Source organism: Protopterus annectens, chromosome 4.part0 (assembly GCF_019279795.1).
Source record: "Protopterus annectens isolate FY-2018-M chromosome 4.part0, PAN1.0, whole genome shotgun sequence".
NCBI lineage: Eukaryota > Metazoa > Chordata > Ceratodontiformes > Protopteridae > Protopterus > Protopterus annectens.
The window spans coordinates 883,907,607-883,922,565 of NC_056733.1; the positions used below are offsets into that span (position 1 = coordinate 883,907,607).

Below are 14,959 nucleotides of genomic sequence, written 5' to 3' on the forward strand. Positions count from 1 at the left end.
CTTACCTGCATAAGTTCGTGTTTCTTGCATGCATACTCTTGGCATGAGACTGTCGATCATTCTGCTTGCCATCTTCCTTTTCATTCTGCATACTCTCAGCGTGAGACTGTCATATCATTCTACTTGCCATCTTCCTTTTCATTCTGCTTACTCTCAGCATGAGACTGTCCTTTCATTCTGCTTGCCGTCTTCCTTTTCATTCTGCATACTCTCAGCGTGAGTCTCGTATCATTCTGCTTGCCGTCTTCCTTTTCATTCTGTATACTCTCAGCATGAACTGTCCTTTCATTCTGCTTGCCGTCTTCCTTTTCATTCTGCATACTCTCAGCATGAGACTGTCGTATCATTCTGCTTGCCGTCTTCCTTTTCATTCTGCATATCTCAGCATGAGACTGTCGTATCATTCTGCTTGCCGTCTTCCTTTTCATTCTGCATGCTCTCAGCATGAGACTGTCCTTTCATTCTGCTTGCCGTCTTCCTTTTCATTCTGCATACTCTCAGCATGAGACTGTCCTTTCATTCTGCTTGCCGTCTTCCTTTTCATTCTGCATACTCTCAGCGTGAGACTGTTGTATCATTCTGCTTGCAGTCTTCCTTTTCATTCTGCATACTCTCAGCATGAGACTGTCCTTTCATTCTGCTTGCCGTCTTCCTTTTCATTCTGCATACTCTCAGCATGAGACTGTCGTATCATTCTGCTTGCTGTCTTCCTTTTCATTCTGCATACTCTCAGCATGAGACTCGTATCATTCTGCTTGCCGTCTTCCTTTTCATTCTGCATATTCTCGGCATGAGACTGTCGATCATTCTGCTTGCCGTCTTCCTTTTCATTCTGCATACTCTCAGCATGAGACTGTCGTTTCATTCTGCTTGCCATCTTCCTTTTCATTCTGCATATTCTCGGCATGAGACTGTCGATCATTCTGCTTGCCGTCTTCCTTTTCATTCTGCATACTCTCAGCATGAGACTGTCCTTTCATTCTGCTTGCCGTCTTCCTTTTCATTCTGCATACTCTCAGCATGAGACTGTCGTATCATTCTGCTTGCCGTCTTCCTTTTCATTCTGCATACTCTCAGCATGAGACTGTCGTATCATTCTGCTTGCCGTCTTCCTTTTCATTCTGCATATTCTCGGCATGAGACTGTCGATCATTCTGCTTGCCATCTTCCTTTTCATTCTGCATACTCTCAGCATGAGACTGTCGTATCATTCTGCTTGCCGTCTTCCTTTTCATTCTGCATATTCTCGGCATGAGACTGTCGATCATTCTGCTTGCCGTCTTCCTTTTCATTATGCATACTCTCAGCATGAGACTGTCGTTTCATTCTGCTTGCCATCTTCCTTTTCATTCTGCCAGCTACAGCTTAATGCTTATGGGTGTTTTTTTTCTGTTTCAGATGGAGGAACGACGAGACAGCATGCTGGAGACTGCTTATCAGTGCTTCATATCTGCATCACGCTGTGAAGGCGATGGTGATGAGGAAGAGTGGCTTATCCATTATATGCTGGGAAAGATAGCAGAAAAACAGAGACAGGCACCGTATATATACCTTCAGCACTACAGGCAAGCAGCACACTACCTACATGAAGAGGCTGCGAGATATCCCAAGAAAATTCACTACCACAACCCACCAGAGCTTGCCATGGAGGCACTCGAGGTAAGACACAAAAACATGTATTGAAAGAGAGCTGTTTAACACAGAAAAGTGCTGAAAGAACCACACTGTACAAATATGCAAACTATTTCATCTGATGTTGTTAATCTTCTTTCCATTCATCACTGATGGGTTCGGTTCCGAGCCCTCGGAACCGAGTTGATCTATTACCAAGCTCACGCCAGCCAAAAAACACTCGAGCAAAGCTTCTACCCAGAATGCCCTTCTCTTTGTTACCTCAGATCTCTTTTGCCGCATAGCTGTAAAGTCGCGTTTCAGCTGAGCTCTCAGCTAAGTGAAAACTTTTTTGATATTTTGTGTGAAAAATTCTTTGAGATTTCTTCCTTTATCGAGCATTAGCCTTTCTTGTGTTAAATTACAATTAGATCTTGCTCTGTCTTCTTCCTTTCTCTACCCATTCGTAAACTTTCAAGTACCATTGTTGGTACGGCCCTCTCTCTTTACCCTTGTGGTATTCCTCCAATACCATAGTTGATATTTCTTTTCCTTCCTAACCTACTAGTGCCTTTTGTAGTAAGTTGCTATTATATGTGTATCTATAACTACTGTGTGCTTTTTGAGCTCTTTTCTAAATTGCTAAAGCAGACTTGTTTCGACTTGGTTTTGAAGTGCTAGCCTGTTGTGTGTCTCTTTCAAGATATCGGATAAGAAGGGTACTTTGGGTTTTAAGCATTGTACTTCGTGTAATGGCAATAGTGACTCTCATGATGATTGTGTGTATTGTTTGGGAGTGCCCCATCTCTCAGTGCAACCTCCCTGTGGCATTTGTCAAAGTTTCAGTCAACACACTATGAATGATCGCAAGAACAAATTGATTCTGAGAGGGTTACTTAAGTCTCCCTTTTCAGAGGCCATTTCTGCGATGACGGTCTCAACCCCTCCTACTAAAGACAAAAAGAGGTCCCACTTGGGTCCCTTTTCACCCTCTGGTGATCAGGGTAAGCCTATGAAACCAAAAGATGTTCTTCGTGTTTCACTGTTGCAGTCATTACATTTGGGTAATCTGCTGGCAGGTTGCCCTCAGTCGGCCTGAATTCCAAAGTCTTGGGTCCTGCGTCGGTTGCTGTCTCCTCTTCCATGATGTCAGGTCGTTAGGGGTATAAAACATGCAGCCGACGCCATTTTCTTTAGACTTTCTTGCTGCGCAGTGCCTGAAGCAGAAGCATTTCGCAAGTGCCGGTCGGCCAACTACTGAAATATTCGAGTCTGAGTTTCAGAACCGAAGTCTTCACTAAAGCTAAGTACCCCATTGGGGAAACTTTTTTCTTGCTTTTTACCGATGTCAGAAAAAGTTAATAGTTGTATTACTGTGGGAAGCAAATACCTCATAAGGATTTCCATTTATACTGTATTCCTTGCCTAGGCCCTGATCACAACATGCCTGGCTGTCGGTTTTATGCTAGATTTAACCAACGCACTATTAAGCGTCGGTATATTTTTGCATCAAAGTATTTTTGAAACAGATTTAACTACCCAGAAATGTCATCAGATAGCAATCCGACTACCAGAGTACATAAAAAACGCAAAGAAAAGGACAGAGAAAGGCAGTCGAGATCCAAAACCGATGACAAAGCTTCTCCTAAGCCATATTTCGGTTTGCTGGTACTCAGGGAGGCACTTTCACAGCCCCTGATACCCACTACCTTTGAGTCGCAGGCCTCTGCCGACACCCATGTGGAGTCCGGCATGCCGCAAGATACTCAAGGTATTGGACCGACGGATGTATCACCCTCGGATGGGTCCGGAGCCGCTGAGCAGGCACCGGCTTCTGAAGGTGTATTCAGACCTCAGCATTTGTATATCAAACCGACGACAGCTGCAAAACCAAAGACAAAAGCAACTTCTAAAACTAAAAAAACGACGCATGAGCCACGTGCACAGGCCTCTATGCCTAAAAAACAGATGATCAAAATGGCTTAAGATCTTATTACCTTGATCAGGGGTACCCATCCCCCTCCTGATAAGAGGCCTAGGCAAGACACTGATTATGAATCTTCAGATCAGGTTTCTGTTTCTTCTGATTCCTCTTCTGATCAGGAATTATCTATACATCCCTATGAGGATTCTGATGCTGAGGAGTCTATTCCATCTGCATCTCCTCCTGAGGATTATTAATTTGGAGAAACCTTGCATACGTTGAGGGAGCATTTTCACTGGGAGAGTCAAGACTTCTCAGAATCAAAAAAGAGGCTCAGGGATTTCCTTCTTCTCCCTCAGCACAGGCCTTTAGCCATTCCCCCTGTTTTAGACATTGTGGATGATGTGTTTTCGGAGTCAAGCTTGTCCCCTGACTCCTTACCTCCAGCTCCCAGTAAGCCTAACAGATATCACAGGGTCCCTGACTCACATAAAGTTTTATTTAGAAACCCTGCTGCTGATCCTGAAATTATTTCACAGGGTCCAAAGGGAGTTAAGGCCTCAACAGCAAAAAATCCTACCCCCTCTGACAGAGATTCAAGGGCACTGGACAGATGTGGAAAAAAGGTTTATACATCTGCAGCCCTGGCAATCAGGGCCTTAAACTGTCAATTTCATATGCTTAAGTACCAACAACATGTTATGGGATTGCTGAAACAGAAAATGATGTTGATTTCAGAATGTGCAGAAAATAAAAAAATTGCAGGAATTATTGCATGCAGCTGAACAAGTTGGAAAGCATAGTTTGCAATGTGGTTTTGATTCCTTAGAGGCCTCCTGCAGGGCCACAGTTACTGGATCTGTGATTAGGAGGCATGCCTGGTTAAAGGAACAAAATTTACCTGATCATGTTAAAGCTAAATTGCTAGATGCACCTTTACAGCATGATTCTCTGTTTTGTATTAAGGCAGAAGAGGTTTTAAAGAAAATGGACGACAAAGCTAAGTCTATGCAAACTGTTAAAGACTTCTTACAAGTACAGCCACCAAGATTCAGTAGACACTGGCCTACCAAAAAGTGGTCCTTTCCTGTGTCAGACAGAGCTCAAAGGGGCAAATCCAGATGCCCTAAGGGTTCCAGATACCAAGCGCAAGATTCATACAGGTCAAAGGAATGGGGCGCTTCCACCTCCAAATCTGGAGGAGATAAAGCGCAAACCTACAGACAGCAATCCTAATGACTTCCCTCGGCCTTCACCAAGCACTTATCTTTTGGCAGCACCCATAGGGGGAAAATTAGCACTTTTTACTCAAAATTGGCAGTTAATAACCCAGGACAAGTGGGTACTAAACATCGTATCACAGGGATACAGATTCCATTTCCACACTCTGCCAATGGCAAATGGTTGGCCAGATCTGCCAAAAAATCAATGGGCAGAGGCACAGAAATAGGTTACGTTCCTCATGGATATGGGTGCCATTCAAACAGTACCAGAACAGGAAAAAGGACAAGGTTTTTACTCAAGACTGTTCTTGGTACCCAGAAAGGACAAGGCCTGGCGGCCAATACTGGATTTATCGATTTTTAACACATACCTGAACATTCCAAAATTCCAAATGCTGACTTTGCAGCAGCTTCTGCCCATGCTGGACAAGAATGTTTTGCTGGTGACTTTTAGATCTAAAAGAGGCATACCTGCATGTCCCAATAATACAGTCGTGCAGAAGATACCTCAGATTCAAGGCTGACTTAATGCATTACCAATTCTCTGCACTGCCCTTTGGCTTATCTACTGTGCCCAGTGTCTTTACAAAGTGCCTGGCACCAGTAATTGCATTTTGCAGACAAAGACTTATACAGATATATCCTTACTTGGACGACTGTCTCATTCAAGCAGAGAACAAGGACATTCTTCTTCGACACCTGGTGTTTGTGAAAAGGCTTCTATCATGCCTAGGGTACACAATAAACGAAAAGAAATCACAACTGGTACCCTCTCAAAAGATAACATTCACAACTGCCCAGATGGCTCACCTCACGCCAGACAAACAAAGGCAACTGACTACTTACTTCAAACTGATGGCAACAAAAGCACAGTCTTCTGCAAGACAAATCCTGCAGGCTCTGGGCTACATGGCATCCTGCATCCTACTGATTCCATATGCAAGACTGCATATGAGGAAACTTCAGTGGTACCTAAAAAGTTTATGGAGTCAACATTCACACAGTCTGGAAACCATGATTCCTCTCATTCCCTGCCTGCAACAAGAGTTTCTAGGGTGGGCAAAGGCCTGTCACCAAAACATGGGACGGCCCTTCACTCTACCCCCTGCCAGCTAAACTTTAACAACAGACGCATCAGATTATGCCTGGGGGGCCCACATGGCAGGAAGATGCATTCAGGGCATATGGTCACCAAACCAAATGCATCTGCATATCAACCAGAAAGAGATGCTAGCTGTTCAAAATGCCCTAACAGCCTTCAAGGACTTACTTCATCCAGAACAACTACTGATAAAGATGGACAGCACCACAGTCATGTGGTATATAAACAAGCAAGGGGGCACACACTCACCCCCCCCCCCCCTCTGCAGATTAGCCATGACACTGTGGAACACAGCTTTGACCTACCAAATACATCTTCAAGCTCAATTCCTGCCAGGAAAACAAAACACTCTGGCAGATGATTTAAGCAGAAACCTTATGGACCCTCACGAGTGGAAACTAAATCCACAAGTCTTCAGCATGATAAGAGAGAAATGGGGGAGCCCAGACATAGATCTCTTTGCCTCTCCTCAAAATTATCAATTGAAAAGATTCTGCACAAGGACTTATCACAGACAAGCATGGAAAGTGGATGCCCTATCCTTCAGTTGGAAAAACCTATCAGTTTACGCCTTTCCTCCTCTGCCTCTTCTCCCCAAGGTCCTCCTAAAAGTCAGACAAGAGAAACCAAAGATGACTCTAATTGCCCCAGACTGGCCACGCCAGTACTGGTACCCAATCTTAAGGAACTTGTCTCAATACCCAGCTTGGACCGTGCCTCAAAGACCACAACTACTGTCCCAGCAAAACAATCAGATCCTGCACAATCAACTACAGACTCTGAACCTGGCAGCATGGCTGATCATGTAGTCATACAGACAACACCTCTCAGTAAAGCTGTGATGGATGTCATTTTGGAAGCCAGAAGGCCTAGTACTAGAAAATCTTATGCTGACAAATGGAAGAGATTCTGTGCTTGGAATCAAGCACAAGGAATTGATACAGCAGAACCAAATATTCCTCAGATATTGCAATACTTAACTGAGATGCTTGACAAAGGCCTATCTTTCTCATCAATTAAAATCCATGCCTCTGCCATTTCGGCTCATTACAATACAGAGCCACCAATCTTTTCTCATCCTTTACTATGGCAGTATCTTAGAGGAGTCAAAAATGTAAGGCCTCCTAGAAGATCACCATTGCCTGCATGGGACCTCAATTATGTGTTGGAAAAGATCACCCTGCCTCCATTTGAACCAGCTGCTACCGCTGATATAAAGTTCTTATCATGGACAACAGCTCTGCTTCTAGCAATTACTTCAGCAAGAAGAGTTTCAGAGCTACAGGCCCTCATGGCTATAGAGCCTTTTATCATATTTTACCCAGACAGGGTATCTCTGAGGACAAATCCTACTTTTATGCCTAAGGTGGTTTCCAGTGTGGCTCTTAACCAAACAGTTCATCTGCCAACCTTTTATCCAAATCCGCAGAACAAGGGGGAGAGAATTCTGCATTCCTTGGACGTACACAGAAACTAAGATTCTACTTAAGCAGGACTAAAGCTCTAAGAAAAACTGAGCAATTACTGGTGACATATGCTGCAGGATCAGAGGGCAAGGCCATTTCAAAGCAGGCAATTTCAAAGTGGATAAGCCACTGCATCCATTTCTGCTACTTACACCATGGTAAACCTGTGCCCAAGGGCATTAGGTCTCATTCCACCAGAGCTGCAGCTACTTCAGCAGCCTTTCTAAGGGGAGTACCAACCAAAGACATTCTAGAGACTGCTACTTGGAGTTCTGTTCACACCTTTACAAAGCATTATCATTTGCCTCTTTACTCTAAATCCAGAGCAGGCTTTGCCACTGCAGTTCTGCAGGGCCTTATAGCCGCTCCTAATGCTGTTTAGCTCCAGCCCCCCAAACATAGCTTTGGGATTCTCCCCACATGTAATGACTGCAACAGTGAAACATGAAGAACATAGTACAGTTGTGTACACTTACCATAAATGTAGATGTTCGAGTGTATTCACTGTTGCAGTCCAGGTTACTCTCCCGCCATCCCCCTGTCATTCTGGAGTTTATTTTTCCTTCACTATCTTCTACAACTTATGTGGTGTATTTGCTTGTAGATGAAGGTAAAGTTTATATTGATGCATGTATGTGTGTATATATATATATATATATATATATATATATATATATATATATATATATATATATATATATATACATATATATATACATATATATATATATATATATATATATATATATATATATATATATATATATATGGATTCACTACTGAATCCCTAAATAACACAATCCCGAAGACCTAAATACCGAGACTTTAAGCCCAAAACCCCAAATTACCAAAATATTAAAACTGCAAAATTCAAAATTGCGAAAGTACTACATACATACAGCACACACACACAGCCTCCCCCCATAACCAAACAAACCACCCTACACTAAAGATAAGCAGGGGGGCTTTGCCCCCCTGCAACCCCCCTACTTTAATATTCTAACTCCGAGATCGCACAAACATACACACAAGGCAAACTCACACCCACACATTACAGCCCCTCACACACACACACACACACACACACACACACCATAGTCACAACACACACTTACACACACTAAAGCCCCTCACAAACACACTTACACACACATACTTACCTGAACCACAACACCAGAAGCGCTAACTCAAAATCCCTTAACATCGGGATTTTGAATTTCGCTTCTGGTCTTTTAATGTGGGGTTTTTACATGTTTCGAGCTTTTGAAATTCGAGATTTCAAAGGTTCGAGATTCAGTAGTGTTCCCATATATATATATATATATATATATATATATATATATATATATTTGCTACCTTTTTGGGGGCACCTGACATTGGGGGCAAGAAAAACTAAAGAAAATGACGTCGGCTGCATGTTTTATACCCCTGACGACCTGACGACATGGAAGAGGAGACAGCAACCGACGCAGGACCCAAGACTTTGAAATTCAGGCCGACTGAGGGCAACCTGCCAGCAGATTACCCAAATGTAATGACTGCAACAGTGAATACACTCGAACACCTACATTTATGGTAAATGTACACAAATGTACTTTCCTAAGTTGTCCTTGGAGCATAAATCGGCCTCGTCGGCACTGTCCTTGTCGGCTCCGAGCTCTTCAAAGCTTACGATATCGGCGGCAGCTTCGGCTCCAATTCTGCCTCCAGCATGAACGATAGACCTCATTACGCCTGCTATGACTTCAGCACCTGTGATCACTCTGGTTCAGTGCATTCCTTTGGTGCCTACCTCTGATTTGACATTGGAATCCTCCACTTCGGCTCAGAGTGCCCCTTTTGGCACCGAGCATTGTTCAGTTTTCAGTTCTGACTAAACTGGAATTGACCCCTTTAATCCCAGTCTCAAAACTTGAGACATAGGTGCTGGCAGACCTTGCACCATGGACCCAATACTGTCAATCTGTAGACCCATTCCTGGGTCAGATGTATAGCCCTTTCATTGAACAACGCGACTCCCCATCTGGAGTATACGCTAGATCCACCAGGAGCCTGTCAGAACTCGATGTGGTGTTTCTTGTGGACCAGCTATTGGCAGCCAGGAGGATACCCACACCTTCTAAGACCCATCTGCCTCCAGGACTTGGATTGTTTTTTCCACGGACTCCATCTTACTCTCCTCCTTCGACCATTCCAGTTCTGAAGCTTTCTGCTCCAACGTCCTTCTTGGAACCCACCACTTCGGTGCCTGTAGTGGACCTCACTAAGGCTCTGGGTTTGCCCCTTTGGTCCTCGGTTCCTACGGAACCGGTCCTTCCTCAATCCTCAATCTTGGGATTGGGGGGCAGACTCCTCGGCTCGGGGCATGGTTCTGAGTGTGCCTTCGGTTCCATCCTTGGTGCCTGTTGTTTCGTCTGCACTGATCCTGCTTGAGGCTCCATCTGTGGGGGCGGGTTCGTCGGAGCGGGGTGTGACCCCGGTCTTGAAGTTGTCTTTCTCAGTTCCGGGCTCCCATCCCTCTTTGGACACACCCGCTTTCCACGCAATGGAGAGGGCTTTTGCTTCTGTGAGCACTCTATTGATGTCGGAACCCCAGTCCTCACCCTCTGAGCTACAGCTGACACAGACCACCTCCCCGGGGCACCGGGCAGAGAAGCCGCAGAACACCGCTGTCAGGGTACCCGCTCTTCCGAGTCCTCTTCAGAGTCCCCCACTGAGGAGCCCCCTCGAAAGAAATCATACAAGAGGAAGCATGTAGACTTGCCCGAGGAGTCTCTAACAGAAGTCATGGATTACAATGATGGTGAAGGGTCCCCACGGTCACCTCCTGATGATGTCTGTTTTGGAGACATTCTTGAAATGCTGAAACAGAGAGGTGACTGGAAGCCCTTCATCCCTTTGTCAGAGTCCGTGTTCCTGCAGGCTTTTCGCTCCCAGCCTTCTACCTCTTGGGTGACTCCACCTGCCATTGAGCTTGTCCAGCTCATTGTGCAGTGCGCTTGGAAGAACCCTGATTCCATTGAGGTGATCCCTCGGAGACCTGACAGAATTCTTTCCCCACCCGAGGAAAACCCGCACTGGTCCAGAGGATTACCAGTCGACGCTATGGTGCCATGAAAAAAGATTTGGCTGAGGAAAGTCCAGCTGTCCACCGCCCCACATAGAGTCCCGGGAGGTGGACAGAGTTGGGAAGCAAGTTTACGCATCAGCGACCTTTGCCATACTGTCTCTGAACTACTTGGCACATTTTACGAGGCTCCAGAGGGACTTGATCTCCGAACTCTCTGGAGCACTTGCAAGACAGATGTCTGACGGGGTAAGGTATAAAGTTGCCTCGCAGCTCACAACCCTGGAATCGATTTCCATCTCATCCATGAGGTTGCTATTGCATGCAACCGAAGGAATGGTTAGAGCGCCGAGTTCAGGCATTGTCATGAGACATCATGCCTGGATGCGCATTTGTGACCTTGCAGATCTCTTCAAGTCTTCCTTTCTGAATGCTCCCATCTAAGCATCATCCCTTTTTTTTCTCCAAAGTGAAGGACATGCTAGCTAGGTGCGAGCAAGATGGAAAGACCCTGTCCTTTTCCAACCCTCAACGTTCCTTTTCCAGGAATGAGAGGAGTGGGAAAATGTGCCGCACATGGCGATGAATACCCCCAGGGGCAGAGGGGGTAACAATTCCAGAAGACCCCCCTACAGGGGCAGAGAGAGGGGGGGGTCCTTGTAACCAGGGCTCTAGGGATTCCTTCTCTGGACAGCCTTACCAACGCTTCTGAAGAGCAGCCCGATTGCTTACCTCTGGAAGCAGTCAGGGTTCATTTTTCTGTGCACCAAACTGCCTGGCAGTCTATTAACACTGATCGTTGGGTGCAAAGTATAATCACCAGAGGTTACACCATTCCCCTTTCTTGTCAACCAAAACTTCCAAAAAAGCTTCCAGACATTCCACCCGGTCAAAGGGAAAGACACAGCTTCAGAAATAAATAAAGCTGTCTCAAAAAAGAGTTATCCAGCCAGTCCCACCAGACCAATGTGGATCCGGATTCTACTCAAGATTCTTTTTGGTACCAAGAAAGACGGGACTGGAGACCCATTCTGGATCTCAGCAGCTTAAACAAGTCTGTCACCCAAACCAAATTCCGGATGGTCACGGTTCAGTCCATTCTCCCTTTTTTTTAAGAGAAGGCAATTGGATGTGCTCGATTGATTTCAGGAATGCGTATTTTCACATCAAAATGGACAAACGCTCCAGGAGTCTGCTTTGCTTCCGGCTGGGAGACAGTCCCTATCAATTTTGTGCCCTGCCATTCAGTCTTTCTACAGCCCCCAGAGTGTTCACGAAGTTTATGGCAGTGGTCACAGCTCACTTGAAACTACAAGGATTCCAGGTGTTTCCATATTTGGATGACTGGCTCCTCACCATCCCCACCAAGCATCTGCTGGTAACAGCCCTGCATTATACATTATACTCTCTGGCAGAAACTTTGTGCATAACAGTACACTGGGAGAAGTCAAACCTTACTCTTATGCAGCAAATAGGATTCATTGGAACTGTGTTTAATACCCGGTCCTGGCTAGTGTCACTCCTAACACACAGATTGAGGCTCCAGCTCCGTGTAATTCTCTGTCAGACAAAAGTTTCAGCAAGGGAGGTTCTTTAGACCCTAGGATCCATGACAGCTTCAGTTCTGATAGTGCCCCTTGCGAAGCTTCACGTGCGAATCCTGCAGTGGCTTCTTCTTTCACAGTGGTTCCCAAACTGTCACCCTCTCAGTTCTCAGATTTATATAACCAACTCCTGAGAAACTTCACGTGCGAATCCTGCAGTGGCTTCTTCTTTCACAGTGGTTCCCAAATTATCACTCTCTCATTTCCCATATTTATATAACCAACTCCTGCAAGCAGGACCTTCTTTGGTGGATGAGGTCAAATGTAGAACTTCGGAGTCGCCCATTCCAGTCTCCCCAGCCCAAGGCCATTGTGACCACGGATGCTTCCCTGATCAGATGGGAGGGCCATTTCCAGGGGAAAGACTGTCCAAAGCGCATGGTAGGACAACCTGCATATCAGTGTTCTGGAACTGAGAGCGGTGCTGTCAGCGTTGCAGGCATTTCACCCGGTTCTCCCTTCTGAGACGATTGCAATTCAGTCAGACAGTATGTCGGTGGCCTGGTACATCAACAAACAAGGAGGAACCAAGTCCTACCCCCTGTGTCAAGAGGCGATGAGAATCTGGCAGTGGGCGATAGCTTCCGACTGCTTCCTGATAGCAATGCATATCCGAGGGAGCTCCATCGTAAATTTGGACAAACTAAGCAGATGCATCCTTCTGCCTCACGAGTGGTCCCTCTGTCCCAAGGTGGCGACAGAAATGTTCAGCCATTGGGGCCAGCTTTGCTGCGATCTTTTTACCTCCCCATTGAGCAACAAATGCAGCAGCTATTTTGCCCTTTTCCCCCTGAAGGGGCAGTCCCCGAGGGACACTCTGATCCACAATTGGCCCACAGGACTTCTTTATGCTTATCCTCCCATTCCACTTATCCCTCAGTTCTTAAAGAAAGCTCTTTGGGTGAGATGCAAGGTGATCCTCATAGCTCCATTCTGGTTTCGACAAGTTTGGTTCCCCTTCCTCCGGCCTCACCTAGTATACCTGCTGTGGATTCTGGACCCTTGTCCAGATCTGATTACTCATCCCAATGGTTGAGCCACCCGAATCTGTCCAGTCTCAAGCTAAAAGCTTGGTTTCTCCACTTCCGTTAGTTGCCAGGCAAGCTAATCTCACCTGTTCAGGACATCATTCTGGCCTCTCATAAACCATCCACCAAAAGACTATATCGGGATAAATGGAAAAGGTTCTCCATCCGGACTAAGGATAACATGCTAGACCCATATTCGGCTCCAGTGACTGCAGTACTGCAGTACCTGGCTAAGTTTTTTGGTAATGGAGCCCCTGCCTCTACCATATGAGTACACCTGGCAGCGATTTCTAATTTCCACAATGGTGTAGATGGCAACCCCCATCATATCCTTACGTCTATGTAAAGCCTTTCTCAAGGGAACTTCTCACAATCAGGCCTCCTGTTAGACAGCCTGTGGAACCATGTAATCTCACTTTAGTCCTTCAGTCTTTGACTCAAAACCCATTTGAACCTGCATTGAAGTGTAACCTAAAGTTCTTGTCTTAGAAATCTTTGTTCTTAGTAGCCATCACGTCACCCAGACGGGTCTCAGAGCTGCAGGCATTGTGTATCAAGAGGCCCTATTTGGTCTTCCATAAAGACAAAGTTTCACTCCAGACGAACCCATCCTTTCTCCCCAAAGTTGTCTCTAATTTCTCCATTAATCAGACCATTGACCTACCTGTGTTCTTCCCATATTTTTCCAATAATGGAGAGTACTGCTTGCACTCCTTGGATGTACATAGGAAATTGAGATTCTACCTAGGCAAGACCAAGCCTATCCATAAGTCTGAACAGCTTTTCATTTCCTTTTCTGGGCCTAGAATAGGAAATTCTGTTATCAAAGTGGCTGAGGGACTGCATTCGTTTTATCTACTCCCTCACAAAAGAACCTATACCAAAAGTTAAAGCACGCTCCCCTAGATCTATGGCAACATCTGTAGCTTTCCATTCCAGGGTTTCCATGGATGACATTTGCGCAGCAGCCACTTAGGCTACACCTCATATCTATCAATCATTATAAATTGGACCTGGTCTTCATATCTTTATCAATCATTATAAATTGCACCTGGTCTTCAGAGGGAGAGCTGCCTTCGGCTCAGTGGTACTCAGGAATGTTCTTCCATAAGGGCTGCCCATGGACCTCAAGGTAGCTTGGGATTCTGTCCCATCAGTTATGAATGGAAAGAAGATTAACAACATCAGATAAAGAAGTAATGTCTTACCATAACGTTCCATCTGTGTTGTTCATCTTCTTTCATTCATCACATCCCACCCTCCTTCCCCCTCCAAAGGCTCCTGGGGGATGCTTTGGGTCCTGATGGTGTACTAGGGCATTTGCGCAGAAGTGGCCTCAGCTTTATTTCTCTATCTTCAGCAAACTTGATCTGAGGTAACAGGGAGAAGGGCATTCTGGGTAGAAGCTTAACTCGAGAGTTTTTTGGCTGGCGCGAGCTTTGTAATAGGCCAACTCGGTTCCGAGGGCTCGGAACTGAACCCATCAGTGATGAATGAAAGTAGATGAACAACACAGATGGAACATTATGGTAAGACATAACTTCTTTTTTGCACAAAAATACTACAGAAATAGGAAGGCTGACTTCCTGGACATGCATTTAATGAGGATAGTAACAAGCATACTGAACATCACTTCTATAAGTTAGTGTGAGATATGATGTGAATAAAATTGGTGAGAGAGTGGAGAATTGATATTATACAGAGGTGGGTTGGGTAGGCAAGCAGTCACAGTCAAGAGCTGGAAAACCTGGCAAAAGAACCACGACAATGGGAACACTTCATATGGAGTAGAAGATTAACTGAATGGAGAGAAGCCCAGCAGATATATACACTCACCCAACATCTTAATCATATCTACTGTGACCTCACCTGAGCCTGCTATCCCTTACTTAATTTTCTTTAGTAGTGCTGTGACTGCTTTTAGGATGGGTTCC

The 14,959-nt window shown here is 45.3% G+C and overlaps 1 protein-coding gene across 4 annotated transcripts in view; it reads left to right on the forward strand.

Moving 5' to 3' along the window:
- CABIN1 (calcineurin binding protein 1) overlaps nucleotides 1-14,959 on the forward strand; it is a 4,301,447-nt gene that overhangs the window by 2,259,485 nt on the left and 2,027,003 nt on the right. For all 4 annotated transcript variants that reach the window (XM_044068841.1, XM_044068840.1, XM_044068839.1 and 1 more), the window contains one exon: nucleotides 1,399-1,659. In XM_044068841.1, coding sequence (XP_043924776.1) covers nucleotides 1,399-1,659 — 261 coding nt within the window. The remainder of the gene's footprint in view (nucleotides 1-1,398; nucleotides 1,660-14,959) is intronic.